At 33.9% G+C, this 25,037-nt stretch overlaps 1 protein-coding gene across 2 annotated transcripts in view; it reads left to right on the top strand.

Annotated features, from left to right (window-relative positions):
• Positions 1-24,710, top strand: part of LOC143205184 (protein O-mannosyl-transferase TMTC2) — a 456,770-nt gene extending 432,060 nt beyond the window's left edge. For both annotated transcript variants that reach the window (XM_076418306.1, XM_076418305.1), the window contains exons 11-12: positions 14,475-14,653; positions 24,241-24,710. In XM_076418306.1, the coding sequence (XP_076274421.1) occupies positions 14,475-14,653; positions 24,241-24,393 (332 nt within the window). In that variant the 3' untranslated portion in view covers positions 24,394-24,710. The remainder of the gene's footprint in view (positions 1-14,474; positions 14,654-24,240) is intronic.
• Positions 24,711-25,037: the final 327 nt, after the last annotated feature.

The raw sequence follows: 25,037 nt of genomic DNA, 5'->3' as shown, positions 1-25,037 counted from the left end.
CAGGATCAAAAACAATTTCGTGTTTTAATTTTACACTGGTTCTTGATGTGAAAACATACCGTTCAAGCGAAGCACTGGCTTGAAAAGTGTTATAATGTTACTCCTATCAGTTAGCAATAACAATATATATATATATAACTAGCGACCCGCCCCGGCTTCGCACGGGTGCAATGCTGATACTAAATTAAATACACTACAGAAAAAATATGAACGTTGTATATAAAAACATAGCGGCCCGCTCCGACTTTGCACGGGCATAAAATATATATGCCTATGTCACTCAATGAAAACATGATTAAAATCGATCCAGTATTTTTGGTTCATTCATTACTGCCCTTGGCCTGCACGCATTAAATTTGGAGTAAAACAATTCCTCTTCCCCTATACTTACTGTGAAGATTTCCTGCTATCTTTGGAATATCTAAATTCATACAATTTTTATTACATTACACATTTTTAAACGCAAATTTTAAATTTGTAATATCTCCGAAAATATTTGTTTAATTTACATGCTGTAAGGAACCATATTGATCTATATTAATTGCACACTGTATTTAAGGTACTTAATTCGATAAGGATTAATGCCGTATTGCTTAAAATAGCTTCGTAAATAAGCCATTTTCTCACGTAAAAAGTAAACAATAAAAATGGTTAATGTGGGTTATCCCTAAAAGATAAACATATACCATCGTGGACTTTTTTGTAGACCTTTTTATGGTGTACAAAACTGTAGTACATTAATTTGATCTAACTCGTAGGGTTAGGCAGCGTTTTTGCTAATTGCTAAATAAGCCCAAAAAAAAGGTTAATTTACGACAACACGTTAGAAACCTCTAAAATTAGCAATGTTGCCTTAGTATATTATGCATGTATTATACATATAAACCTTCCTCTTGAATCACTCTATCCATTGAAAAAAACCGCATCAAAATCCGTTCCGTAGTTTTAAAGATTTAAGCGCACATAGGGATATAGGGACAGAAAAGGCGACTTTGTTTTATACTATGTAGTGATAACGATATCTGCCAATGGATGAAACATGGATCCATCACTTCGGAATCTAAATGGCCATCATCTGAGTGGACAGCAACAATTTTGAAGCAAAAGATAAATTATTCTACAAAAGTGATATTGAAATGTTAAAGTGGCGCTCAAATGATTGTGTGGCTCTTGATGGAGATTACATTGATGAACAAAGTCAATTTTGTAATATAGTGCATCCTATAATTGTGCGCATGCACAGACATCAAAATAATTTTTCTAAATAACGTAGCCTATTGGCAATTTGTGCCGCGCCCCAGGTCTGTATATTTTTTTCTCGTCGTCTTCTTCCTCTTCTTCTTCTTTCCGAGTCGACCGTTCGAGCAGCCCGGCGTCGCCTTCCTCGTTTCGCGTTTTCCATCTCAATTTCGACGGTAATAAAGAGGATTTCCCATCGGCTCTGCACGTATTGCCCCGCACATTTAGCGGCGGAAAGATTTTTATATTAGGATTTGCCGGTCCGAATTGTAAGTAACGTGATTCTAGCCGTCGGTGACTTTTATTGGGCCAGATGGCGGTGCGGTCGAAACGGTGGTTTCTCTTTAATTCGGTTCCCCGACAGTCCGGACGGCGGGGCCGTATAGGGGGGAGGGGGAGAAATCGTATTTTCCAAGGGAAAGTTTCGCTACAATTTTACCGGAACGATATCAAGGGAAAATATGAATCCCTCGCTATGATTAAGACACCGAATTCGGTGGCCATTGATCTGTCCAATCTACCACGTTTTGGAAGTTTGGTAGAAAATTATAAGGCGATATATTTTTTCTATTGTAGGGTCAATTAAATATTTTAACCCATGGTGTAAAATAGAAATTATCACTACATAGTATAAAACAAAGTCGCATTTTCTGTCCCTATATCCCTATGTGCGCTTAAATCTTTAAAACTACGCAACGGATTTTGATGCGGTTTTTTTCAATAGATAGAGTGATTCAAGAGGAAGGTTTATATGTATAATACATGCATAATATACTAAGGCAACATTGCTAATTTTAGAGGTTTCTAACGTGATGTCGTAAATTAACCTATTTTTTTAGGCTTATTTAGCAATTAGCAAAAACGCTGCCTAACCCTACGAGTTAGATCAAATTAATGTACTACAGTATTGTACACCATAAAAAGGTCTACAAAAAAGTCCGCGATGGTATATGTTTATCTTTTAGGGATAACCCACATTAACCATTTTTATTGTTTACTTTTACGTGAGAAAATGGCTTATTTACGAAACTATTTTAAGCAATACGGCATTAATCCTTATCGAATTAAGTACCTTAAATACAGTGTGCAATTAATATAGATCAATATGGTTCCTTACAGCATGTAAATTAAACAAATATTTTCGGAGATATTACAAATTTAAAATTTGCGTTTAAAAATGTGTAATGTAATAAAAATTGTATGAATTTAGATATTCCAAAGATAGCAGGAAATCTTCATAGTAAGTATAGAGGAAGAGGAATTGTTTTACTCCAAATTTAATGCGTGCAGGCCAAGGGCAGTAATGAATGAACCAAAAATACTGGATCGATTTTAATCATGTTTTCATTGAGTGACATAGGCATATATATTTTATGCCCGTGCAAAGTCGGAGCGGGCCGCTATGTTTTTATATACAACGTTCATATTTTTTCTGTAGTGTATTTAATTTAGTATCAGCATTGCACCCGTGCGAAGCCGGGGCGGGTCGCTAGTATTTAATAAAACAAAATAAAATAACCCAATATCTTAAAAAATAAAACATAGATGAAAATAAATGATATAACAACTACTTACCCAATATATGGCAAAATAAATAAACCAAATAAGCGTGCGGGATCTTCAGTCTCGGGTTGAGGAACATCAGAACACCATCAAATATCTTCCCTGGCCACAACAATCGTCAAACTTCGACATAATTGTTATTGGAAGTTTTAGAGCAGAGAACGAGACATATATTTCCATCTCCAAAATCACTGAACAATTGCTTGCGGATATTTTGGTACAAGAATGGGACAATGTTGCTTTGGAAACTATTCAGACGCTTTAGTAATCTAATCCTTAAAGTATTGTAGTTGTTTTAAAAGCAAATAGTAGCTCGACACCTTCTTAATAAATAAAAATCTATGTACTTGTTAGGTGATTTTCATATTATTTTGTCCATCCCTTGTAAAATTGCTTCACTTATACTTTTGTGTTAGATTTCAGATCTATATCAACATTTTTCCGAAAAAACTCAATATACAAATAACCGAAATAGTGAATCTACATATCCTGGCTACGCAGGATCTTCTTCAGCTAAAACAAGCGAACAGGTGTGGGGAACTCGACTGATAAAACAGCCCGCAAACGCGCAACACATATTATATATATCTCTTAGTTTTCTACTCTTTCATTTCATCTTTATATGAACATTAACCATCTCTCATGCATTCAATAGTCTTTAAAATGGACACAAACATTTCGTTGCACTTTTTAATATGTATTTTAGGGTTGATGTGGCTCAGTGAATGGAGGTAAAACGAAATGGAACAGTGGTGTTTACATTATGTGACTATAAAAAAATGTGAAAAATACAAATAATAAAACGGATAGCAGCGGTGTTACCTGGAGACGAGGCTTGGGCAGTCGATGGTGGCACGTCTAAACCAAACGATGGTTGAGCACTGAATGAATCGAAATACCCTTCAATAACACCCCAGATAAGCGTCTCGGGGTTGCCGCCAGCTACTCGTTATCGGGTTCTAGTTGGCGCTGCTTTCATCCCGCCCGTGTTCAACATCTGGGATTATATTTCTGGGTATTTTGTAGACCGTTATTCCACGATGTAAAATTCGACATGCCTCAAGGTCCCGACAGTATATTATTTCAAACCTCTTAAAATTCATTAAAACTGAGCAAATTATAATTTGTTTATAGTCACTCTAATTAAATATGCAAGAGATTGTAGCTGATGATAACATTTCACAAAGGCATTTCCGAATATTCGTTTTATACCCTCATTTTTTATATAAAATTGGTGAACCCTTTCAGTTCGGATCAGATCAAAGTCTCCATCAATACACGGTAAAAACACCAGCCCAACCCTTGACAAAAAATATTGGTTCATAAATTTGTCTATTTTCTGGTTTTCATCTCTTTTTTCCTTAAGCTGTATGCTAGTACCCCCCTACCCCAGTTCGCGTCCCCCAGCCCTTCCTGGCTTAATAAGCTCGAGAATAGGGGATTTAAATGCATATCCTTTTCGGTGTCTTTTGCTTCGTTTCAAAAATATTTTAATAGAAATGTTATATGCGACACGAGAGATTACTTCGAAAGCCGGTTTAATATTGTGTTTTTGCTTGTCTGCTGCTTCCTCGTATATATTACGAAATCCTTGTAGTATTAATAATACTTCGCAAAAATAATGCCGCCTTTTACATCCCGCGTAATATTATGCGATTTATGTTATCATAACAAGAATAATACGTTATCATAACGTTAAAAATACGTTTATACATGGTGATAATGCCAAGTGACAATGTAAATAATATTTCTGATATAAAGTAAAGTGTTTCATTTAGTATTATTGATTTATTCAGTGTATATAGACGTTCATCATCATGGAACGTTCAAAATAATTTTTTTCAAATTTCATTGTTTATCGTTTGAAAAGAAAAAAAATTGCCGAATCTCTTTACAAACTACTTTCAGATGCTTATGGTGATAGTGTTCGATTATATATCAATTTTAAGTTTTGGTTTGAAACTTAAAATTTCGGCGATTTTTATCTGAATGACATAGAGCCTGGAGAGCTGAAAAGGGTCCAAAGACAATAAATTGCAAGACTTGTTTGAAGAATGTGTGAAGTTGCAAGAATGAATCAATGTAGTTATTTTCGGACATTGACATCTATGACGTATTGTGACTGACGCTGAAAACTGTGACTGTTGTGATGTGATGAACTATCTGTAAGTATATTACCAGTATATTACTACATAAAATTTCATAAAACTCTAGATGCTGCAGATGCCTGATGTTGATCATCAACTCCATGTGAATTACATTATTGTAGCTTGAATAAAATGTTCTGTCTCACGCCACTGCGGTACTGGTGGTACACTTACCCACCTAACAGCGTCTTCTGATTATCACTTGGTCGCGGTTAGAGCATGATTTCAAGATGATGAAGAAGAATATCTTGGTTAACACATATTACATAATTTTTGTTTTGAATAAATATCCTTTTAAAGTGAAAATATGATCAAAAATGGAAGGATATAGGCTATTTTCAGATTAAAACAATTCTTTTTATTTTTAACTCACGCCCTATATAGTGCGATTAATAATAGGAACAGTCTGATTTATCTTTGCCGTTAGTTTAAAATTGAAAACGAATTTATACAACATTTTTACGCAGTTATATGTTACGCTATTCGGTTTGAATTTCATGGATTTCTATCGTACGTTTCGTTTTTATTTTTATGTCCATTGAAAGTGCTATTCCTGGTTGAGATCCCGGTTTTTTTTAATATAGCTACAATAATACAATTGATGACACTACAGGCCAGTAAAAATTTAATGCTTCGGTCGATTCAATGGAATTTTAGTGGACACCGAGTCGATTGATCGATCAAAAAATTATTTTTATTGTTTTTGATCTCGTCCTAGAATTTTTATTTAGTTGTAGTTTATACGATTATCTAGTAATTTTCCTTCATATTGTTTTACATAGGTACACTCAACATAGTTGTAAAACAGTTTCAGTATATAACTATATTACTTCAAAAGGTTTTCGTCTTTTCAAACTTCTGGTAAGGCCACTTTTGTCGAACACTACAGGTACTTTTAAATCTTTATAGATACCAGAGGTCTATACTAGCTTTAATATTTGCTTGTATAATAATACTTTATTGTAGACTGTTTGTTTTAATTGTCGTCCAAGCTATCATTACCTTTGTATGTCAAATCCACTCTAATCTACTCAGCAATGCTAGTGATAACTGTTGGTACTCTATTTACAATTGTATTAATATTGTTGCTTGTAGACAGCTAGTAGTGCAGTATCATCAGTTGTTCAGTTGTGTTCAGTTAAACCTCTCGGTTAATATTTTCTTCCACATCACGTCAACAGATTACCTCAATTTTCTAATGTCGCATTAGTCTTGCTATATATAACGGAGTATAGCTATAATAAAAACTAATATAACAATATTTCATTGACCCGTTACTCGACACTTAGCGTCACCAGCGATAATTACTGTTATCGAGATTTCCTGTATATATCTAATTATCCGATTCCTAATCAGTTACACTGTGCCAATTTCCACTAAAATATCTGAACAGTTGGCTTCATCGTATTCGTTGCCTATAGGTATTTACGTCTCTCGTATATATGAGATAATCGCAATTCGATTTGCGACCTACGCAATAATTTACTATAAAGATGCGATAGCCTAATAGTTTATGATTAAACTATAATTCTCAACTTCAAATGCTCCGATTAGTGGTAGTAATCCAATGTGAACTTATTCAAACAAGTGTAGTTCACGTTATCGTAATATTTATATTAACCTTTATTAATAGACACCTTCAACACATGTACATTATTCTAGTCGGCCTTAATTGGTCTTTAGCATTGTTTTCTAATGCATAAGCCAATCTGAAACTTAGTTAAAGGCTTGAGTAACTTACGCGTTACTCACTACATTGGATCAGTGTCCGTATTTTATTATCTTTATTATCATTTCCTCCTTATTTTGATCTGTAAGCTTAGCTTCGTTATATACTTTTATTTTTTTCATTCATAATTTTTTCATTATTTTCAATAAATTGTGACATCTAAAGATGCCCTCAGAAGTATATCGGCATTTGATTCCAATTGTTTCTTAATTCCAATTGTTACTTAACATTTCATTTTCATAGTGTCAGTTGTTTCAAAACTTCAGCTCTTTGATAGTCCAGATGAAAATAGAAACTTTCGTAGTATAATTGTTGGTAAGTCATATTATGTCCTGGTCCATTGGTTGTGCTAATCAAGTCACGCTCGGTGACACATACATATCTTTAAAATTTATTTATAACTTTGTTACTAGTCGTTGCTGGCTAAACTACTATTGGTCTACACAGTAACTTAAATCTAGGTATATATCTAGGTGGACCCATCAGTCGTACTTTTGTCTCTGATGCAATAATGTTTATCTATTAACACTATTATTTTTCATTTAACACTATTATTCTGATATTTATATTTTAGTCTACTTTTCCAACGAGGGTTTATCTGGACTGAATCTATGGTTTAACGTGGACTCCGAACCACGGTCTTCGGTATTAAACCTACCGACTGGCGGGTGATTAACTTAGAAATCATTCCAGAAGACATCCGGTCTTACCCAGCCTGATTACTGTCGTGACTGGGAAGTCACACATTTCACCGATTTATTTTTGGCCTTATTTTTAACCTTTGCAGTACAAAATGTATAATACACAGCAATATAATCTAGAGGTATCGGCAATCAAACTGAGTAATACATATGCGTCGCATTCTTTCTGTGACGATGCTCATATTATTCTGTCTGCCCCCTACAAATAACACAAAATCATATATTTATAAAACAAAATAGATCTTACTATAGGACAGTTAGTAAATGAGAGTTTAAACGTAATATTTGCTTTGACTAAAACGTAATTATTTGAAAACTGAAACAGTATGCCAAGTTGACCACAATGTCTCCATTAGCGTGTGTGTTCCTATCTTTATCCCCGCGCTGCTAAATCCCACCCTTTAGCAGAATTTACATCGCCGACCTAGATAGGAAAGGAACTTTGTATTGCCGCATAAGAATTGCAGGAATGTTTGCACTTTACAACTATAAAGGACCACGGAAACATGCAGCTACTTAGTTGGGCTGTGATTTCAGCTCCGCTAAAGATGCGTTTCATAGTTGTAGTGAAAATTACAGTGAATATACATAATATTTATCTGTTGGTTTAAAGCTAAGAAAAAAACATTTCGGATAAAACTTCCAGTGTGCCCAGCAGCTAACTTTAAATAAAGTAAAAATAATTGTATAAAAGTGTATATAATATGATGGGTTCGGGACAAAATAACTTCAGTTTTATTTCGCATTATTTTTGATCAACGATATATATGCCGCTTTTTCTAGTCTCAGATGTATAATTGCTCGGCAAAAAAATATACCAAACGATTTTTGCAAAGCCTATGTGGATTGCGCTTTAGATATTTTACAGACGAATAGAAATTAGGCAGCTGATGGATGTGTACTTTAGAAAAAGTTTAATTTTAAAATTATTTGTGCAAGAATGTGCTTACTACTAGTACTATTGCTGTATGAATCTTTGAGAACAAAAATGTGGGCTTGTTGCTTAAATAAAACGCTGAAGTCAACAGAAATATGGAGTTTTGCTTAATTTTTATATAAAAAATTGATTAATTTGAAAATATGGAAAAGAATTATGGATTTGTACGACTTGGATATGTAACTACATGTCATGTTTACACTATCTTAAAAATGCATGACATATTATTTTTTGTTCACCTTTTGCAATATCTCCAAAATCAGAAATTTATACCTATAACGTATACAAATATGACCATTTCTGATTCTTACCTTTATCATAATCTTCAAATAATATCTGTTTTCATATTATTTAACATAAATATCCCTGTGGTCGATGGTAATCTACAATTTTTATTATTTTTAGTTACCCTTTTGCTAAGAACGGATATCGTATATACTTATTTTCGCACTGACTGTCAATATTAATGATAATAACTTTCACTATTAAATAATAAATAATTATATTACCTCAACAAAATTATATATACATCAAAATTAACTTAAAAATTACTTCATAACCATAACAGTCGTATATAACTGTGAAATCTGTGAAACGAATTTAGAATTAATGCGCATGTGCATTTCTGGCCCATCAACAATCAACAACTAGGGTCTTACAATCGTGTGCTCAATGGCCTAATAATGGTTAAAGTAGAGGGCCCATTAAACAGAATGTAATTTTAGTTTAGCACAAACATTCCTCTAATAAGCTCTACGCAAGCGCGTATACTTTCTTTTGTAATTGGTGTGGAAAATTTTAGGCTAATATGTATTCGATTTAACTCCTTGAAATTAATAAGCAATAAGCAATTACGTTAGATATATCATATTTGGCTGATTTGGCTGAACAACATAACAAAATCGATGTTCTTTGGATATTTTAACTTTTAATAATTTATCTTAGCTCTCTCATATTTTAAAACTCAATTATATTACAACACTAAGAATAACATAACAATTTAATTATTGTTATTATAGATTCATCAATGCATTACAAAATCTAAGTATTATAGATTAGTTATTGTTTTCACTCAATCCACCGTAAGTTTTAAAATCAAATATTATAGACACTGTAGGTAGAGAAAAATAAAGAGCAATATTTAATATACTAGACCCTAAAGTAATAGGTCAATTGAAAAGTTCCTGGCCTGTCACATAGATGCCGCTAATAGAATTAAATCCATATGTTTTTTAGTTAGCCCTAACCCTCAAAAGTTACGTGCATAAAATCGGCAGCTGTACGATCATTAGTTTCTGAATTATAATATTTTGAGTGAAGCAACTTGTTATTGTGAAAAAAATGGATAAAAAGGAATTTGTGTGTGTTGATAAAATATTGCTTTTTGAAGAGAAAAAATGCAGTTGAAGCAAAAACTTGTCTTGATGCCGAATTTCCGGATACTGCCCCAGGAAAATCTACCATCAAAGATTCGTATGCTAAGTTCAGATGTGGTGAAATGAACACCGAAGACGGTGAACGCAGTGGACGCCCAAATGAGGTTGTTACCGACGAAAACATTTAAAAAATCCACAAAATGATTTTGAATGACCGTAAATTGAAAGTGAATAAAACAGCAGACACCGTAAGGATATCAACTGAATGTGTACATCATATTCGCGAACATTTGGGTATGAGAAAGCTCTGTGTAAAGTGGGTGCCGTTCGAGCTCACTTCTGACCAAAAACAACGACGAGTTGATGATTCGGAGCAGTGTTTGAAGATGATCAAGCGTAATAAACCCGAATTTTTGCTTCGATATGTGACAATAGATGAAACATGGCTCCATCATTTCACTCCGAAGTCCAATCGACAGTCATCCGAGTGGACTGCACACGATGAACCCGCTCCAAAGCGAAGGAAAACACAACAGTCGGCTGGCAACGTTATGGCGTCTCTATTTTGGGATGCGTATGAATCGGGCTTCGAGTTGTTTCCTCATCCAGCATATTCTCCAGATCTAGCCCCCAGCGACTATTTCCTGTTCTCAGATCTAAAAAGAATGCTCACTGGGAAGAAATTTTCGTCGAATGAAGGGGTGATTGCTGAAACTAATTTTGCCAAAAAAAAGTGTTATACTGCGGTAGGCTGGGTGGCTGGGTGCTTTTCAATTGACCTGTTATATAAAAATAGACCTTACATTTTTCTTAAACTTCATAGATAATTAAAATATAATTCGGTCCGAACAAAATATGATTCCTTAATTTAACAAGACTAACAAACAAACCAATATAAGAAAGTCATATTTTTCATGAAACCTCTCTATCTCTATTCGGTGGCGATTGAATTCGGCAATAACGGGAAAACGAACTTTACGACAGTGTCCCTTTCTTCACGTCGTATTTCTCTCGCGTCTCACTTTCTGCGTCGTCTCGCATTACTCTTCATGACACCCACGGACCGCCGGGCGAATATATCTTCTATTAACTTAATGAAAACATATTTTCTACGGCCGGGCTTTATACTATATAATTTTATACAGGTAAATTTTTGGTTTATGACCAACCGTCGTAAACTTCTTTTTTGCTGTTATTCGTGTTGTTGTTGGCCCTTTTTTATGTACATACGCAATGGTGTTTTATGGTCGGGCCAGCAGGAATTTTAAATCTTGTAGATTGCGTTTTTAAAAAAATCCGAGAACATTTTTTGGGGAGGATTATAACTGATGGAATTAGATCTTGTATCATGTCGGCGCTTTGATACAACATGCACTCAAATTATATTGCAACTATTTATTGCATCTTGCATTAATAATTAAGTAAAAAAACCTAATACCAACATAGCCACTTGGGTTTATTAAATTATTATTTGGTTATATAAAATGTTGTGTTCAGCTAACAGGCCAATTGAAAAGTTCTCGGCCTGGCACATAGAGGGCGCTATTAGAATTAAATCCGTATGTTTTTTAGTTAGCCCTAACCCTCAAAAAATGCGTATATAAATTTGACAGCTGTCTGATTATTAGTTTGTGAATTATAGCAATTTGAGTGAAGCAACTTTTGTTATTGTGAAAATATGGATAGAAAGAAATTTCGCGTGTTGGTAAAAAATTGCTTCTTGAAGGGAAAAAATACAATTGAAGCAAAAAAATGGCTTGATTCTCAAGATCTGGCCGCCAGCGACCATTTCCTGTTCTCAGATCTCAAAAGAATGCTCGCTGGGAAGAAATTTTCGGCGAATGAAGAGGTGATCGCCGAAATTGAGGCCTATTTTGAAGCAAAGGACAAATCGTGCCAAAAAACTGTGTTTTACTATGGTAGGCCGGGGACTTTTCAATTGACCTGTTATAGACTATAGATATGGTACGAATTAGTGATAAAAATTTTTCTTTATTTAATTCAAAACGACAGTTGAAACTGCACATTCGTAAAATTTCATTTGCACCGGTGAAAAATCAAATATGTATACGATAAGGTGGCCGGTGAGGGGGATGCGTGATATATTTCGGGCTGTTTTTAATTCGGTTTCACGGCATTTTTAGCGGGCAAATCGAGTTAGGGTACATAAAACGACTGAAAGTACGGCTTATAACTGCATAGGTGGGATATATCGCCAAAGTAACGAAATTAACTGAGCGTAAAATGGTATTTACAAAAAAAAACACACACAGGAAAAAACCGACAGTATGATAGAATTTTTTATTTAGAAAATAATGGCATGTGAAGTTTGACTCGTTTATGCTGAATATACAGAAAAGAGATTACTTGTTTTTGGAAATTATTTAAGCAATGTTGGGTTTTTAGTACTTTATGTAACTTCGAATTTGATCAACTGAATTAGTTATTATTTGAACGTGGTTTTTAACTTCAAAAGGGCGTACTAGTTTTTTTCTCAGTTTTGTATTATATATTTTTATGTTACAAATTAGTTTTCTATTATGAGACACGGTAAATTATTAATTATTATTTATTACTATATTATCAGAACTATTAATAAAGTAATAACGGTATGAAATAGTCGCTGCTGATGGTGCTTCCTTTTTTATGGTAGTCGACTGTTGCGTTTTCCCACGCTTTGGAGCGGGTTAATCGTGTGCAGTCCACTCGGATGACTGTTGATTGGACTTCGGAGTGAAATGATGTTTCATGTTTCATCCATTGTCACATATCGACGCAAAAACTCGGGTTTATTACGCTTAATCATCTACTAACACTGCGCCGAATCATCAACTCGTCGTTGTTTTTGGTCAAAACTGAGCTCATACCCATAAATTCATACCCTTATATCTAAAAGCCAAACCCTCATACATAAAACTGAGTTTCTCATACCCAAATATTCGTGAATGATATTATGTACACGTTCAGTTGATATCTTTGGTGTTTCTGCTATTTCATTCAGTTTCAATTTACGGTCATTCAAAATCATTGTGTGGATTTTTTAAATGTTTTCGTCGGTAAGAACCTTTGGGTGTCCACTACGTTTACCGTCTTCGGTGCTCATTTCACCACATCTAAAATTTCACCAATCCTTGATGGTTGATTTTCCTGGGGCAGTGTCCGGAAACTCGGCATCAAGCCAAGTTTTTGCTTCAACTATATTTCTGCCCTTCAAAAAGCAATATTTTATACCCACATATATATAACACCCAAAATTCCTTTTTATCCATTTTTTCCATAATAACAAGAGTTGCTTCACTCAAAATGCTATAATTCACAAATTTTGAGGGTTATGGCTAACTAAAAACATGTGGATTTAATTCTAGTAGCGCCATCTATGTGTCAGACCCGGGACTTTTCAATTGAACTCTTTCAATAAAACAGTTCTGACGTCAAAACTGTGCAATATTGCCGCATCAACTTTGACTTTTAGTTTATATTGACGTTGAAGTGTAACAACATTTTACTATAAATAAAATAATGTTGCCGAACATAATTTATTTTAACTTTATAATATTTCGAGGAGCTTAAACTGCAATTAACTATATAGCCCCACAATTTGTAGGTTAGCGTTGTTCTATTATATTTACATTGAACTCTTCCCCACACCACCTATGAGAGTTCTAGAGTCGATTTGATGTACTGGCATCTCCCATCCCCTAATCCACCAAATTAACAACCGTATATCCAAATAAAGTATCTTGCTTTCATTATAGAGAATATTTACTTTTTAACATTGTGTTATTGTTTCCTTTGTTATTGTTTTCCCTCATTCATTCAAATAATTTTGTTGTCATTATATACTCTTTTGTTTCTAATGCATTGGTCATTTCTGCAAAATATTATTCATTATCTTTATAGATTATTGCTTTTCGTGGCAGCTCATTTGATAGCCCAGGTGAAATATCATCAATCCCCGAAACCTTTTTAGGATTGAGGTTGTTGTCAATTTATGTGCCAACTTCCGTTATAGAAATCAGATCTACAGCTTTATCGGGCTGATAAACAGGATTTGTGTCCATTATAGATTCTATAACATTCGGTTCTAATACATTTGCTAAGTGTTCTGCGAATAATTCAGGCGGTAGTCTAATAATTGGTCTTTTGAATCTTCGAGTTTCTTTCCACAGGCTCAATTTACTTCCATATTTTTCGAAGTAACTATGTTTATATTTTTTAATCTTTCGATTTTTCTGATTAGTAACCTTATTAAATATTGCTTGCTTGTTTGTTTGGTCTACAGCATTTCTGGTTCTGTGCCTTACTCTTCTGGCGTTTCGTCTTTCTTTTATCAATTTCCTAATTTCAAGGGTAATTTACCTCATATTCAAACGTCTCTCTTGATTTCGTGGTGGGCAAACAAATGACGCTAACTTACGCCCGTAATTTTACTTGTAAATGGCGATATAGTATGACTTCACTTAACAAGTATACTTTAACACCTTCTAGTAAGAAAAATCGACAACTTCTTCAACCTTTTTTATTGAATAAAACTTCGGAAGTAACCAAACTCGTCAAGTTTATCGTACGATCCGAATAAAATAGAAAGAAATTAAATTTCTGTTTTTTTATTGAAACATTGTGAAAGAAAAACAAACACACGCGAAACATCTGTTCCCTTTCCTCGTTACTTTCCCAAGTAAACCAATAAGACCGCGAAATATTTACGTATCGAATCACATAACCAGTTCAATTTCCACCCGAGTCGATTGTGTTAAAAGTTTATTTCCTTTTCTGTTGCAGGAGCGTTCCTGGCATCGAACCGGCGATACAAAGAGGCGGCCACGATGTACGAGAAGGCGGCGGAATTGCGTCAGGACGACTACGAGCTGGCGGTGGCGGCCGCTACGGCCATGCGAAAGGCAGGAAGACAACACGAAGCGGAACAGTGGTATCGTCGCGCCGTTCATATGAAACCCACGGTATTTGTTCAATATTTTCTTATTGCAATTAGATAATGGCCGGGGTACGTTGGGGAATGGTGTTCCATTTCATTCCAGGAAATAAACCAGATATTTCTGAACCGTTTTATGCAATTATATTGTTGATAATGACAATAGTAAGACATATGTTATTGTTTAGGTTTTGTGAGGGCGCGGAGCAAGTTCACTATATTATTTCTTTTTATTAATAACGTATATATATTTTTTTATAACATCTTTATTAGATACGCTTAGTACAATCTTAATTATTATTATTACAATTAATTTATTACTACTTTTCCTATGTGCTTGGATTAATTTTGGTTCTAATGTGTTTTGCTTTTTGTCTAACGTGATGCTTCCAATTTAATCTACCGTCAAGATGGATTCCAAGGTATTTTGCTGATACTGCTTGAGGAATCGGGCATCCATTGAGTGATATATTTAAGTTTTTATTATTTCGCCTTAATGCAAAATTAACGTGGACAGATTTGGAGCTATTAAGTTGAATTTTCAAATCTTTTGTCCATTTGTAGATTTTGTTGACTGCCACTTGCACTTTTTCTATTGCCCTAGGCAGAGATATATCTTTTGCCATAATAACTGTGTCATCAGCAAAGGTTCCAAGAAGTGTTTCTTTTGTTGTTGGAATGTCAGCAGTGTAGAGCAGATACAGGAGAGGTCCTAAGACGCTACCTTGTGGAACTCCAGCCGAGATATTTTTAAATGTCGAGAACGCCTTTTCGTGCGATACTCTAAATTTTGTTCTGAATAAATATGACTCCAGCAATTGACAATAGTTACGCGGTAACAATTTGCTCATCTTACAGATTAATCCCAAATGCCAAACCCGATCAAAAACTTGTGAGACATCCAGGAATATTGCAGGACACTATTTATTTTACTTAAATGCTCTTTCAATAGCCGCAGTTACTCTGTGCACTTGATCGATAGTTGAATGGTGATATCGAAAACCAAACTGGAAATCTGGTATTGTTACCAAATGTTTAACACGTTTATATATCAGCTTCTCAAATAGCTTTGATATTGCAGGTAGTAGCGAAATAGGCCTGTAAGATTCGACTTGCTCTGCAGGTTTGTCAGGTATAACGTATATATGTATAAAAATTAGGTGTTGTTCATATACAATATCTATGGAAATCCAGGGATGGTTCATATGATGATAAAATACTGAATAATTGCAAAGACAATAGTAAAAAAACTACAATTTTGTCCTCAATAGTTTCACTTTAAAGTTATTTTTAAACCTACGGCGTAAAATCAGAAATATATTTAATAAATCAACAAATAAATAGACATCTTAAATAACTAAAAAAATATAGATCAAAATAAAAGATATAACAACTATAGTCTGTTCAAAGTTTTATATATATATATAATAATATATATATAATATATATATAATAAAGTTTTATATATAATTTTGATATATATATATATATATATATATATATATATATATATATCAAAGTTGTAAGAGTTCGGAAAGTAATCTTATTCTGATATTATAAGTGATGTAATTTAAACTTATGTTAGAACCGATTTTGTAGAATCGATTTGGTCAAGGTGTTTGGGCAATTAAAACACTGGATTCAACTGAGTCACTCTATTTATTTCGACAAACATATCGGTCAAAGCCCCAACACAGAATGAATCAAGATGGCGGGATCTTCATTCTGTCCGGATGGCAATAGTACGAGCATGCGCCGTAGCGTTTATTATAATTTACAGGAAACTGCTAATCGGCTATGCAACCATACATACATCGTCAGAGGATGTCAGATGTAGGCGCACCCACCCAATTATTTATATATGCAACACTTTGTTGATTATTGAAGCTTAAGTTTTTGAGATAGTAATCTGTATATATTGTAATATGTAGACATTTGTTACTGCAAGTAGTGTTAGATATTAAATATATTTCTGATTTTACATTGATTAAAATATGCTCTTTTAAAATATTCTCTTTGCTGTTTTATGAGTAACTTAATAGATTGTGGTCAAATTTCGACTACCGGGCACTCAGTAATATCTAAAAATATGTTATTATATCATTACTAAGAATATAGACTTTAAATAATTATTTTTTAAAATTTATTTTAATTTATATACCAACATTATGTTTCCCATAAATTGGAGGTATTAAAAATAACATATTCCTTTGTTTCTCCCCGACCTCTTCGCCGGCCAACTCGATACTCTAAAAATAAGTTCCTATGAGAATAAAAATTGAAAAGGCAGGTGTCTTAGTCGCGTAATTGGATGAATTTTAAAATAGAATTAAGCTGGCCCCCGCAAAAAAAAACTAATTGCATTTTTGTATTATCCGGACCGTTTTCGTTTTATTTAAATTTAATTTAGACCCCGGGAGAGCCTCCTTCGCCGGGTCGATAACCGCCATCGAGACCCCCCCCCCACCTCCCGCAGGTCCAGAATTTTAATTACATTTATTTTTTTCCCCTTCAGCATTTCCCTTTAATTATATTTTCGTTTGGATTGTCGTTAGGATGAAGCATACAAATATGGGCTTTCGTTCTATTTTTTAGCGTCAATTGTTTTTTGCTCTTGAACAATATCATCAACAAGCTGCGTATTAGCTCCCCTGTTGTTCATTGATTATCACATCTAATAATCATCATCGTTCATCTCTTTTCTTTAGAAATCTTGATAAGTCCCCTAAGGTATTTACTTGTCTGTCGTGTTAATTATATCAATTTATTAAGTTAATCATATTTCGCATGAATTTCGTTAATTTACTGAATTCTATTTACTACTATGAACTATCTATTGATATCTATTGGACCACTATGGACTAAAAATTCACTAAAAAATAAATAATTAAAATCCTACTAACTATTTTATAATTGCTAATAATCCTTACAACATTTATTTTAAGTTTTGGTACATAAAATAATGTGTGTATTATCTGCACTATATGGTTATTGCTTTATTAGTAAATGCATATTTTTAATACAAAATTTACAGAAGAATCTTATATACTATGTCCAGAACCCCATTAATCTGTGCATTAATCTTAGCTGTTCTAAGTCCAACAGATATCAAATTAATCGATATTTTTAAAATTGAAAATGAAGTTATTAATGTTTATGTTATAATCTGGAAAAGCTGTAAACGTATACGGATGTATATATTATTGTTTGATTCTCTGCACTCTCAAATCAGTTAATAAATATTAATGTATCAACGCAAGCATAGCACTCTAAAACTCTAATGCTTTGAGGAATTTTACAGGTATTTGATATCTAGACGACACTTTAATTAACTATAATAAAATGAGAAGGAAAATATTGTCTAATTTTAAAACGAATTTACAAATTGCGATAGGCAATACGTTGGATATTGTGATGACGTGGTTCACTGTTAGTAGTCCACTCGTTAGTAATGTTATTGATAATGTCTCTATTAATAATGTTAGTTGTAGCAGGTGGGGTATTATCACTGACAAATTTGACCATTTTTACTCCTTGACATTTATAGATGTTACTACTACAAAGCAAATATAATGTTTATCTACAACTAAAATGGTCTTGAAGCCGTTTAAGACCAATTCGTATATGGTTGGTATTTCCGAAGTTTTTATCAATTATTTCATTTAGCACAACTTCATTAGTCATTATTTTTCTAACGTAAATTCCTTTTGTCAACCAAAAATACATGAAAGACAACTTTTAGATATTCCTCTATATAGACCGAATGGACAGTAGCTCTAAAGCTTAAATAGTTGTATTACATTGATATCATTTTTTTAAACCAATCCTCATATCGGTTTTCGAATATACCAAAATACGTTTTTATATTAATAAAACGACAATTATTAGTATATGCACGTGTACAAAACATATATAGAATCATTAGTCCTCTTCATATTAAATGCAATAAAATGTAATATAGCGTTTTCCAGTATTTAAATATGTAGAGATTTCATGAATAATGGTATTCCCTTTATGCGGCACGTCAAAGCACAGCTACATATTGGAAAAATATAATATCGCCCAACAGAAGAATATTTATTTTAATTTATTAAAACCTACAACAAATTGCAACTCTTTGACAGCGTTGCGTTTCGACATAGTTTTGGTAGATAGCAATTAAAATACAAACAATCGTATTAACTTTTGTGTTAACATAAAAAAGAGGAAATTGAATTTTTGAAACCTCTGTATACCATTCTGCAACTCTCGAACAAGTAATTTTAGATAACGCAAATAAACATTTTATTGACTCATTTTTAATTGAATTAAAAAATTGAGGCCTCCTTTATTGACTGAAACTAGACGACGTTTCGTATTCGTTATAGATTATATCTTCAGGGCAGGAGCTTTGATACTAAATCTCTCCTATTCCGTTCATCCTGTTAAAGCAATTTATAGTTTATCAATGAGATTATTGTAGTGATTATAAATCACACCTTCTCGCGATGTTTTTAGTCAAAATGGCTTTATAAAGGGGCTAAAGACTAAGTTTTATTAAACTTAATGTTGTGACTACTCATACAGTGTTGAAGCGTGATGTTATTATAACTTATGTCCTGCCCATTATTGAATCAGGTAAAGAAAAATGACTTTCTTCGGACTTACATACTTTTTGCGATTTATATCATCATAATGGATAAACGTTTAATCAACAGTAAAACTATCAGTGCTATAAAGACCACATCCAATATTCAATTTTACATATTTAAGGCTAATTCTAAGTTAAAAGTTAATTTATTAATTTTATCTTGTTCAGTTATTAATTTTATCAGTGGAGATACTCAGAAATCTTAAATTGATATGTTACTAAAACTTGTTTTTACAGGGTTAACATTTTTTCTTTCATATGAACTTTAATTTCACGCTTCTATATATGTATTTAAAATGCGGAAAATAATTTGACAAAACATGAAAAAAATTAATGTACTTAATAACGAACTAATGAACGAATATGATTGATTGAACAAATAACGGATTGTTCAGAACAAAGGGCAGGGGAAACCGTAAAATCAACACCCCCCTTCCCTCCTCGAAGAATCACCGACTCCCTACAACAACACAATCATTAATCCATAAAAAGTACCCTTTAACTTGGCGCGTTAAAATCCCGGAAAGAATCAGGTCCCATTGTTCGAACTTTTGTGGCGAATACTTTTCGTTTTAATCCTCGTCGAAATCTTCGAACAAAGAGGGAGCTACCGTTCGTTAGCGCCTCGCTCTCGCGCTTCTACTCCATTTTGCATTCATTAATTATGGTTACTAATCGGTTTCCTCGCTGCAGTTCCTCAGGGGGATGATGGCGAGGGTTGTGGCGGTTTTGTTCGCGTTTACGTGATGGCGTTTCCTTTTCAATACCCATGACATGAATTTCGTTGTCGTTGGGATTACGTATGAGTGGGTTATGACTCCCTGTGATCGAAATTCGATGTTATGTTACTCTCATAACAGGTCAATTGAAACGTCCCCGGCCTACTATAGTAATACATTTTTTTTACAAAATTAGTTTCTTTTTATTCAACGTAATTCCCTTCAAGGGTTATACATTGATTATAGCGACCCTCCAACTCGATGCCATTTTTGTAGTACGATTTATCCTTTGCTTCAAAATAGGCCACAGTTTCGTCGATCAGCTCCTCATTCGACGAAAATTTCTCCCCAGCGAGCATTCTTTTGAGATCTGGGAACAGAAAATAGTGGCTGGGGGCCAGGTCTGGAGAATACGGTGGATGAGGAAGCAATTCGAAGCCCAATTCATGGATTTTTGCCATCGTTCTCACTGCCTTGTGACACGGTGCATTATCTTGGTGAAGCAGCACTTTGCTTTCCTCCAATGCTGCCGTTTTTCAGCAATTTCGCCCTTCAAACGGTGCAATAACGCTATGTAATGGTCGCTGTTGATGGTCCTTCCTTTTTCAAGGTAGTCAATGAAAACTATTCCATGCGCATCCCAAAATACAGACGCCATAACCTTTCCAGCCCACTGTTGCGTTTTCCCACGCTTTGGAGCGGGTTCATCTTATGCAGTCCACACGTATGACTGTCCATTGAACTTCAGAGTGAAATTATTGAGCCATGTTTCATCCATTGTCACATATCAACGCAAAAACTCGGGTTTATTACCCTTGATCATCTTCAAAAACTGCTCTGAATCATCAACTTGTTGTTGTTTTTGGTCAAAAGTGAGCTCGCGCGGTACCCACTTTGCACAAAGCTCTCTCATACCCATTTATTCGTGAATGATATAATGTACATGTTCAGTTGATATCTTTAGGGTGTCTGCTGTTTCATTCAATTTCAATTTACGGTGATTCAAAATAATTTTCAGAGCTTTTTAAATATTTTCGTCGGTAACAGCCTGTTTTGGGCGTTCTTTTCGTTCACCGTCTTCGGTGCTCATTTAGCCACGTCTAAATTTAGCATACCAATGGCATGCTAGCTTTTTTTCTTTAGCATGCCCTTGATGGTTGATTTTCCTGGGGCAGTGTCCGGAAACTCGGCATCAAGCCAAGTTTTTGCTTCAGCTGTATTTTGTCACTTCAAGAAGCAATATTTTACCAACACGGGAAATTCCTTTTCATCCATTTTCATTTCGCAATAGCAAAAGTTGTTTCACTCAAAAGGGATTGGAATTCGGGGCAAAATGATGCAGCTATGTTTCATCCATTGTCACATATCGACGCAAAAACTCGGGTTTGTTACGCTTGATCATCTTCAAACACTGCTCCGAATCATCAACTCGTCGCTGTTTTTGGTCAAAAGTGAGCTCACGCAGCACCCACTTTGCACAGAGCTTTCTCGTACCCAAATATTTGTGAATGATATGGTGTATCAAAGCATCAAATATAAATACATATGATTTTTATTTGCTTTTATGTTATAAACCTAAACATGTAATATTAATTACATATATCGTATATTGTATTGTATTTATAATCATTAAATGAACTATTGACTTCTCAAAAATAAAGTCTATACAGTAAATAACTAATATAATCGATGAAAGGCGCAAGGAATAAATTGAGATATAGTTGCATATTTTTGATCGTTAAAAATCTTAATATTTATCAACGGTTTAAAATATTTACCAAATTTGTACAAACTTTATGTTCAGACAATATCTATATATTTTGACCGAAAATTTTTGACCGATATATATATGGATATATTTGTTACCTGATATCTTTCATCATTTTTTCAAAAGAAACTTCAAAATATTTTAGTAATATTTAAGAATTCCTTAAAACTGATTCTTAATTTTGACGCTTGAGTGTGGTTTGGTATTTAATTTTACAGGTCTATTAAAAATATTGTTATTTTTATTTTTTCTTCAATATAGTGGTATATCTTACTTTATTTTGATATATTTTTAAAAATATCTAAATCGATATATCGATATTTTTTTCGGCAACCAACCGAAGCCCATCCTAAGAGAGGCCATGGTTTAGACCCATTAAGCAATAAGTCCAGCCAAAGACAAAAACGAATTTGTAAAAATAATTTCAAAAAATATGTTGATTGTTATATCCTAAAAAAAGTGTGGGGGTTTTGTTTCAGTAAAATCAATATAGCATCGAACTTTTAGGGCATACGAAAGCTTTGTTTTGACGCAGTGTATGATTACAGAAAATGCTATTATACATAAAATGTGTTTATACTTAAATTTCAACATCGGAAATGGCTATATTATATTTCATTCAACAGGAAGAGTTCTCGCTAATTCCCGTGTATAATAACAGTCGATTTCATACGAGGTTTATCAAAAAATTAACTAAAATTAATTTTATTATTTCTTAGTTCAACTTATAAAATGAAAAATTAATTAATTTTCTCGTAAAGCAACAATAAACTGAGAATAACGCACATTACTGAAGAATTGAAATATATAAATATAATCGCTTTATATTGGATATTGACAAATCAGCGATCTTACCAGTTTCAGTTACGAAACAAATATCTTCTAATCGAAGAACAACGTAGTTTGATGAAAATGTTGGAAAATGAGAAGGAAACTGTTTATTTTCCTCAGAATGTCCACCACTAGGAACTATGTGATAAATCCAAATAAAATTGAACAAACTACCTTTATAGTCCTTTATAGCATTGAGAGTGACCAAATATTGACATTTATATTTCCTAATATTCCTTGTAGCGTGTTTTTGTGCTGTGATTGTGATACGGAATTATGAAAATGCAGAGAAAACGACCCAAAATTATCCGTCGATTCAGTGTGTTTCTTTACGTTTCTGGATGATATATGATCGATAAATGTAGAAGAACCATGACAAATGCACTTAATGCGTATTTACAGTACTTTGATTTTGCTGTTGTAAACACTAACGAGCTATGGGTGCCGAAATTGTTTTGTAACGCGCGCGGGTCAAAACTGACAAAGTGGTCGCTTGGGAAAAATGTATATTATTCACTGAAAATTGAATCATACACGGAAAAATGCCAAATGTTGTTTATAGTTATTATTAAGATACATGTAACGTGGCGTAAAAGTCCCGCTACCATTCTAATGTACTATAACTTTGCTCAAGGAGAAAAAAGTAAGTTTGGTTTTCATAAAGTTACATCAAATTTTCAAAAATTATATCGGCTAAATAATGGCCGCGATTCACTATGCACTTTCCTGCAACATCTGAGGCAGAATTTCTTGTGACGAATATCGTCCTTAAGATGTTGAATCGTTTGAAACTTATTCACATACATTTTGATTTTAGAAAACCCCATAATAAAAAGTCTAGTACCGTTAAATTCGGAGATCTGGCTGGCCATGTTAAATCGCCACTTTGCGATATTAGTCTTCGTGGGAAAACGTTAGTCAATAACTGAATTGTTGAACGAGCTGTGTGTGCTCTTGCTGAAACCACATGTCCTCTAATCCTTGCTTTTCCATTTCAGACACAAGAAAATTTATAATCATGTCTTGATACCGTTCAGCAGTAACTGCAACATCTTGGTAATTTAAAAAAAAGACAGGGACCATACAGTTCTTTTTAGTGGATGCAATGTTGTTTCATGAAGTAATTGAGAATTTTGGGTTTCCCAAAACCGACTGTTCTATTTATTGACGTGGCCACTGAGAAGAAAATGAGCTTCATGGCTCATTATCAATCTAGACAAAAAATCATCAATTTCTCCATACAGCATTAGGATTACATTACTGTACTCGTACTCTCCCGGTAGCAATTTTTGGATAAATTGAATTTTATACGGGAACAGTTTCTAATGAGTTTTCAAAATGCGCCTTAAACTGCATACAGAAATGTTTTCAGCGTTAGAATACCTCCGTTGTATTCCAGAACGAAGCATGTTTTCGTTCTTGTAGCGTATATTTATCCATAATAAAATTTGGATGTCTACACCATACAATGGTTAAAGCGAAACTGAGCTAAAAGTCACGTAACGAAATTGGCGCGCAATCAATATAGTGGCGGGACTTTTGCCCCACCTGTTACATGCACCAAATATTAATATGGATTTTAAAGCTACCTATTAGGAAAATCCGACATTACTTTTTACCCAGGCTTTTTTGTATAATAAAACGTTAATTATCTTTTCTATTTTCAGGACGCACGAGGACATACCAATCTTGGTGCCATACTACACCTAAACGGAAAATACCGCGAAGCTGAACACAGCTACAAAGAAGCTCTACGGTTGCAGCCCGACGACACGACTACTTTGACCAACCTACAAAAACTCCACGGCTTGATGACTTGACCGTAAACGGAAACGACGAAAACCACTCGCTAATAGTTGCTGGCGCGGAGCTGATACCCTTCGACAACTTCAATTTTGAATTCGTCTTCCAGCTTCCCAAAAAAAAACGAACGACTTCGACATCATCTCCGACCTCTATTTGTATTCGTATAAAGGAAACGTTGTCTTCTATGCAGTTCTCGCAACGAGACTCGATATCTTGTAGACCGCTATTTGTAAATTTCCAAAGGAGAGGCTACAAGATGTTCAAACACAAAACCCCCGATGTTTATCCTGATTTACTCTCAATAAGTAGAATATAATGAATCTCATTCCAAGAATTAAATTAATAAATGAATAAGAATAACCAAAATATTTTTGCAACGGCAAAAGTTAAATAGCATAAGCATTAAAGAAGTTCAAGTATAAGAAGATTTGGTCAGTCTACAAAAGTCTTGCTTCGGATATTCATTCCTATAGAGTCTGAAATCTACAAGACATTGATCACACTTCCAAAAATATCTCATTATATAATGAACTATACCATTACAGTTACAACTTTTACATGATATTCTCCTATATTTACATCCTATAGCTTATTATATGACGAGAAGGAAGATCATCGATAAAACGGAGAACTTTTACCGACCTTTTCTTACACAGGG

Source organism: Rhynchophorus ferrugineus, unplaced genomic scaffold (assembly GCF_030347505.1).
Source record: "Rhynchophorus ferrugineus isolate W39M unplaced genomic scaffold, kcgeb_rfMv2 rfM11, whole genome shotgun sequence".
In the NCBI taxonomy this organism is placed as follows: Eukaryota; Metazoa; Arthropoda; class Insecta; order Coleoptera; family Curculionidae; genus Rhynchophorus; species Rhynchophorus ferrugineus.
Note: the sequence above shows the minus strand (reverse complement) of the source record. Positions and strands in the feature narration are given on the sequence as shown.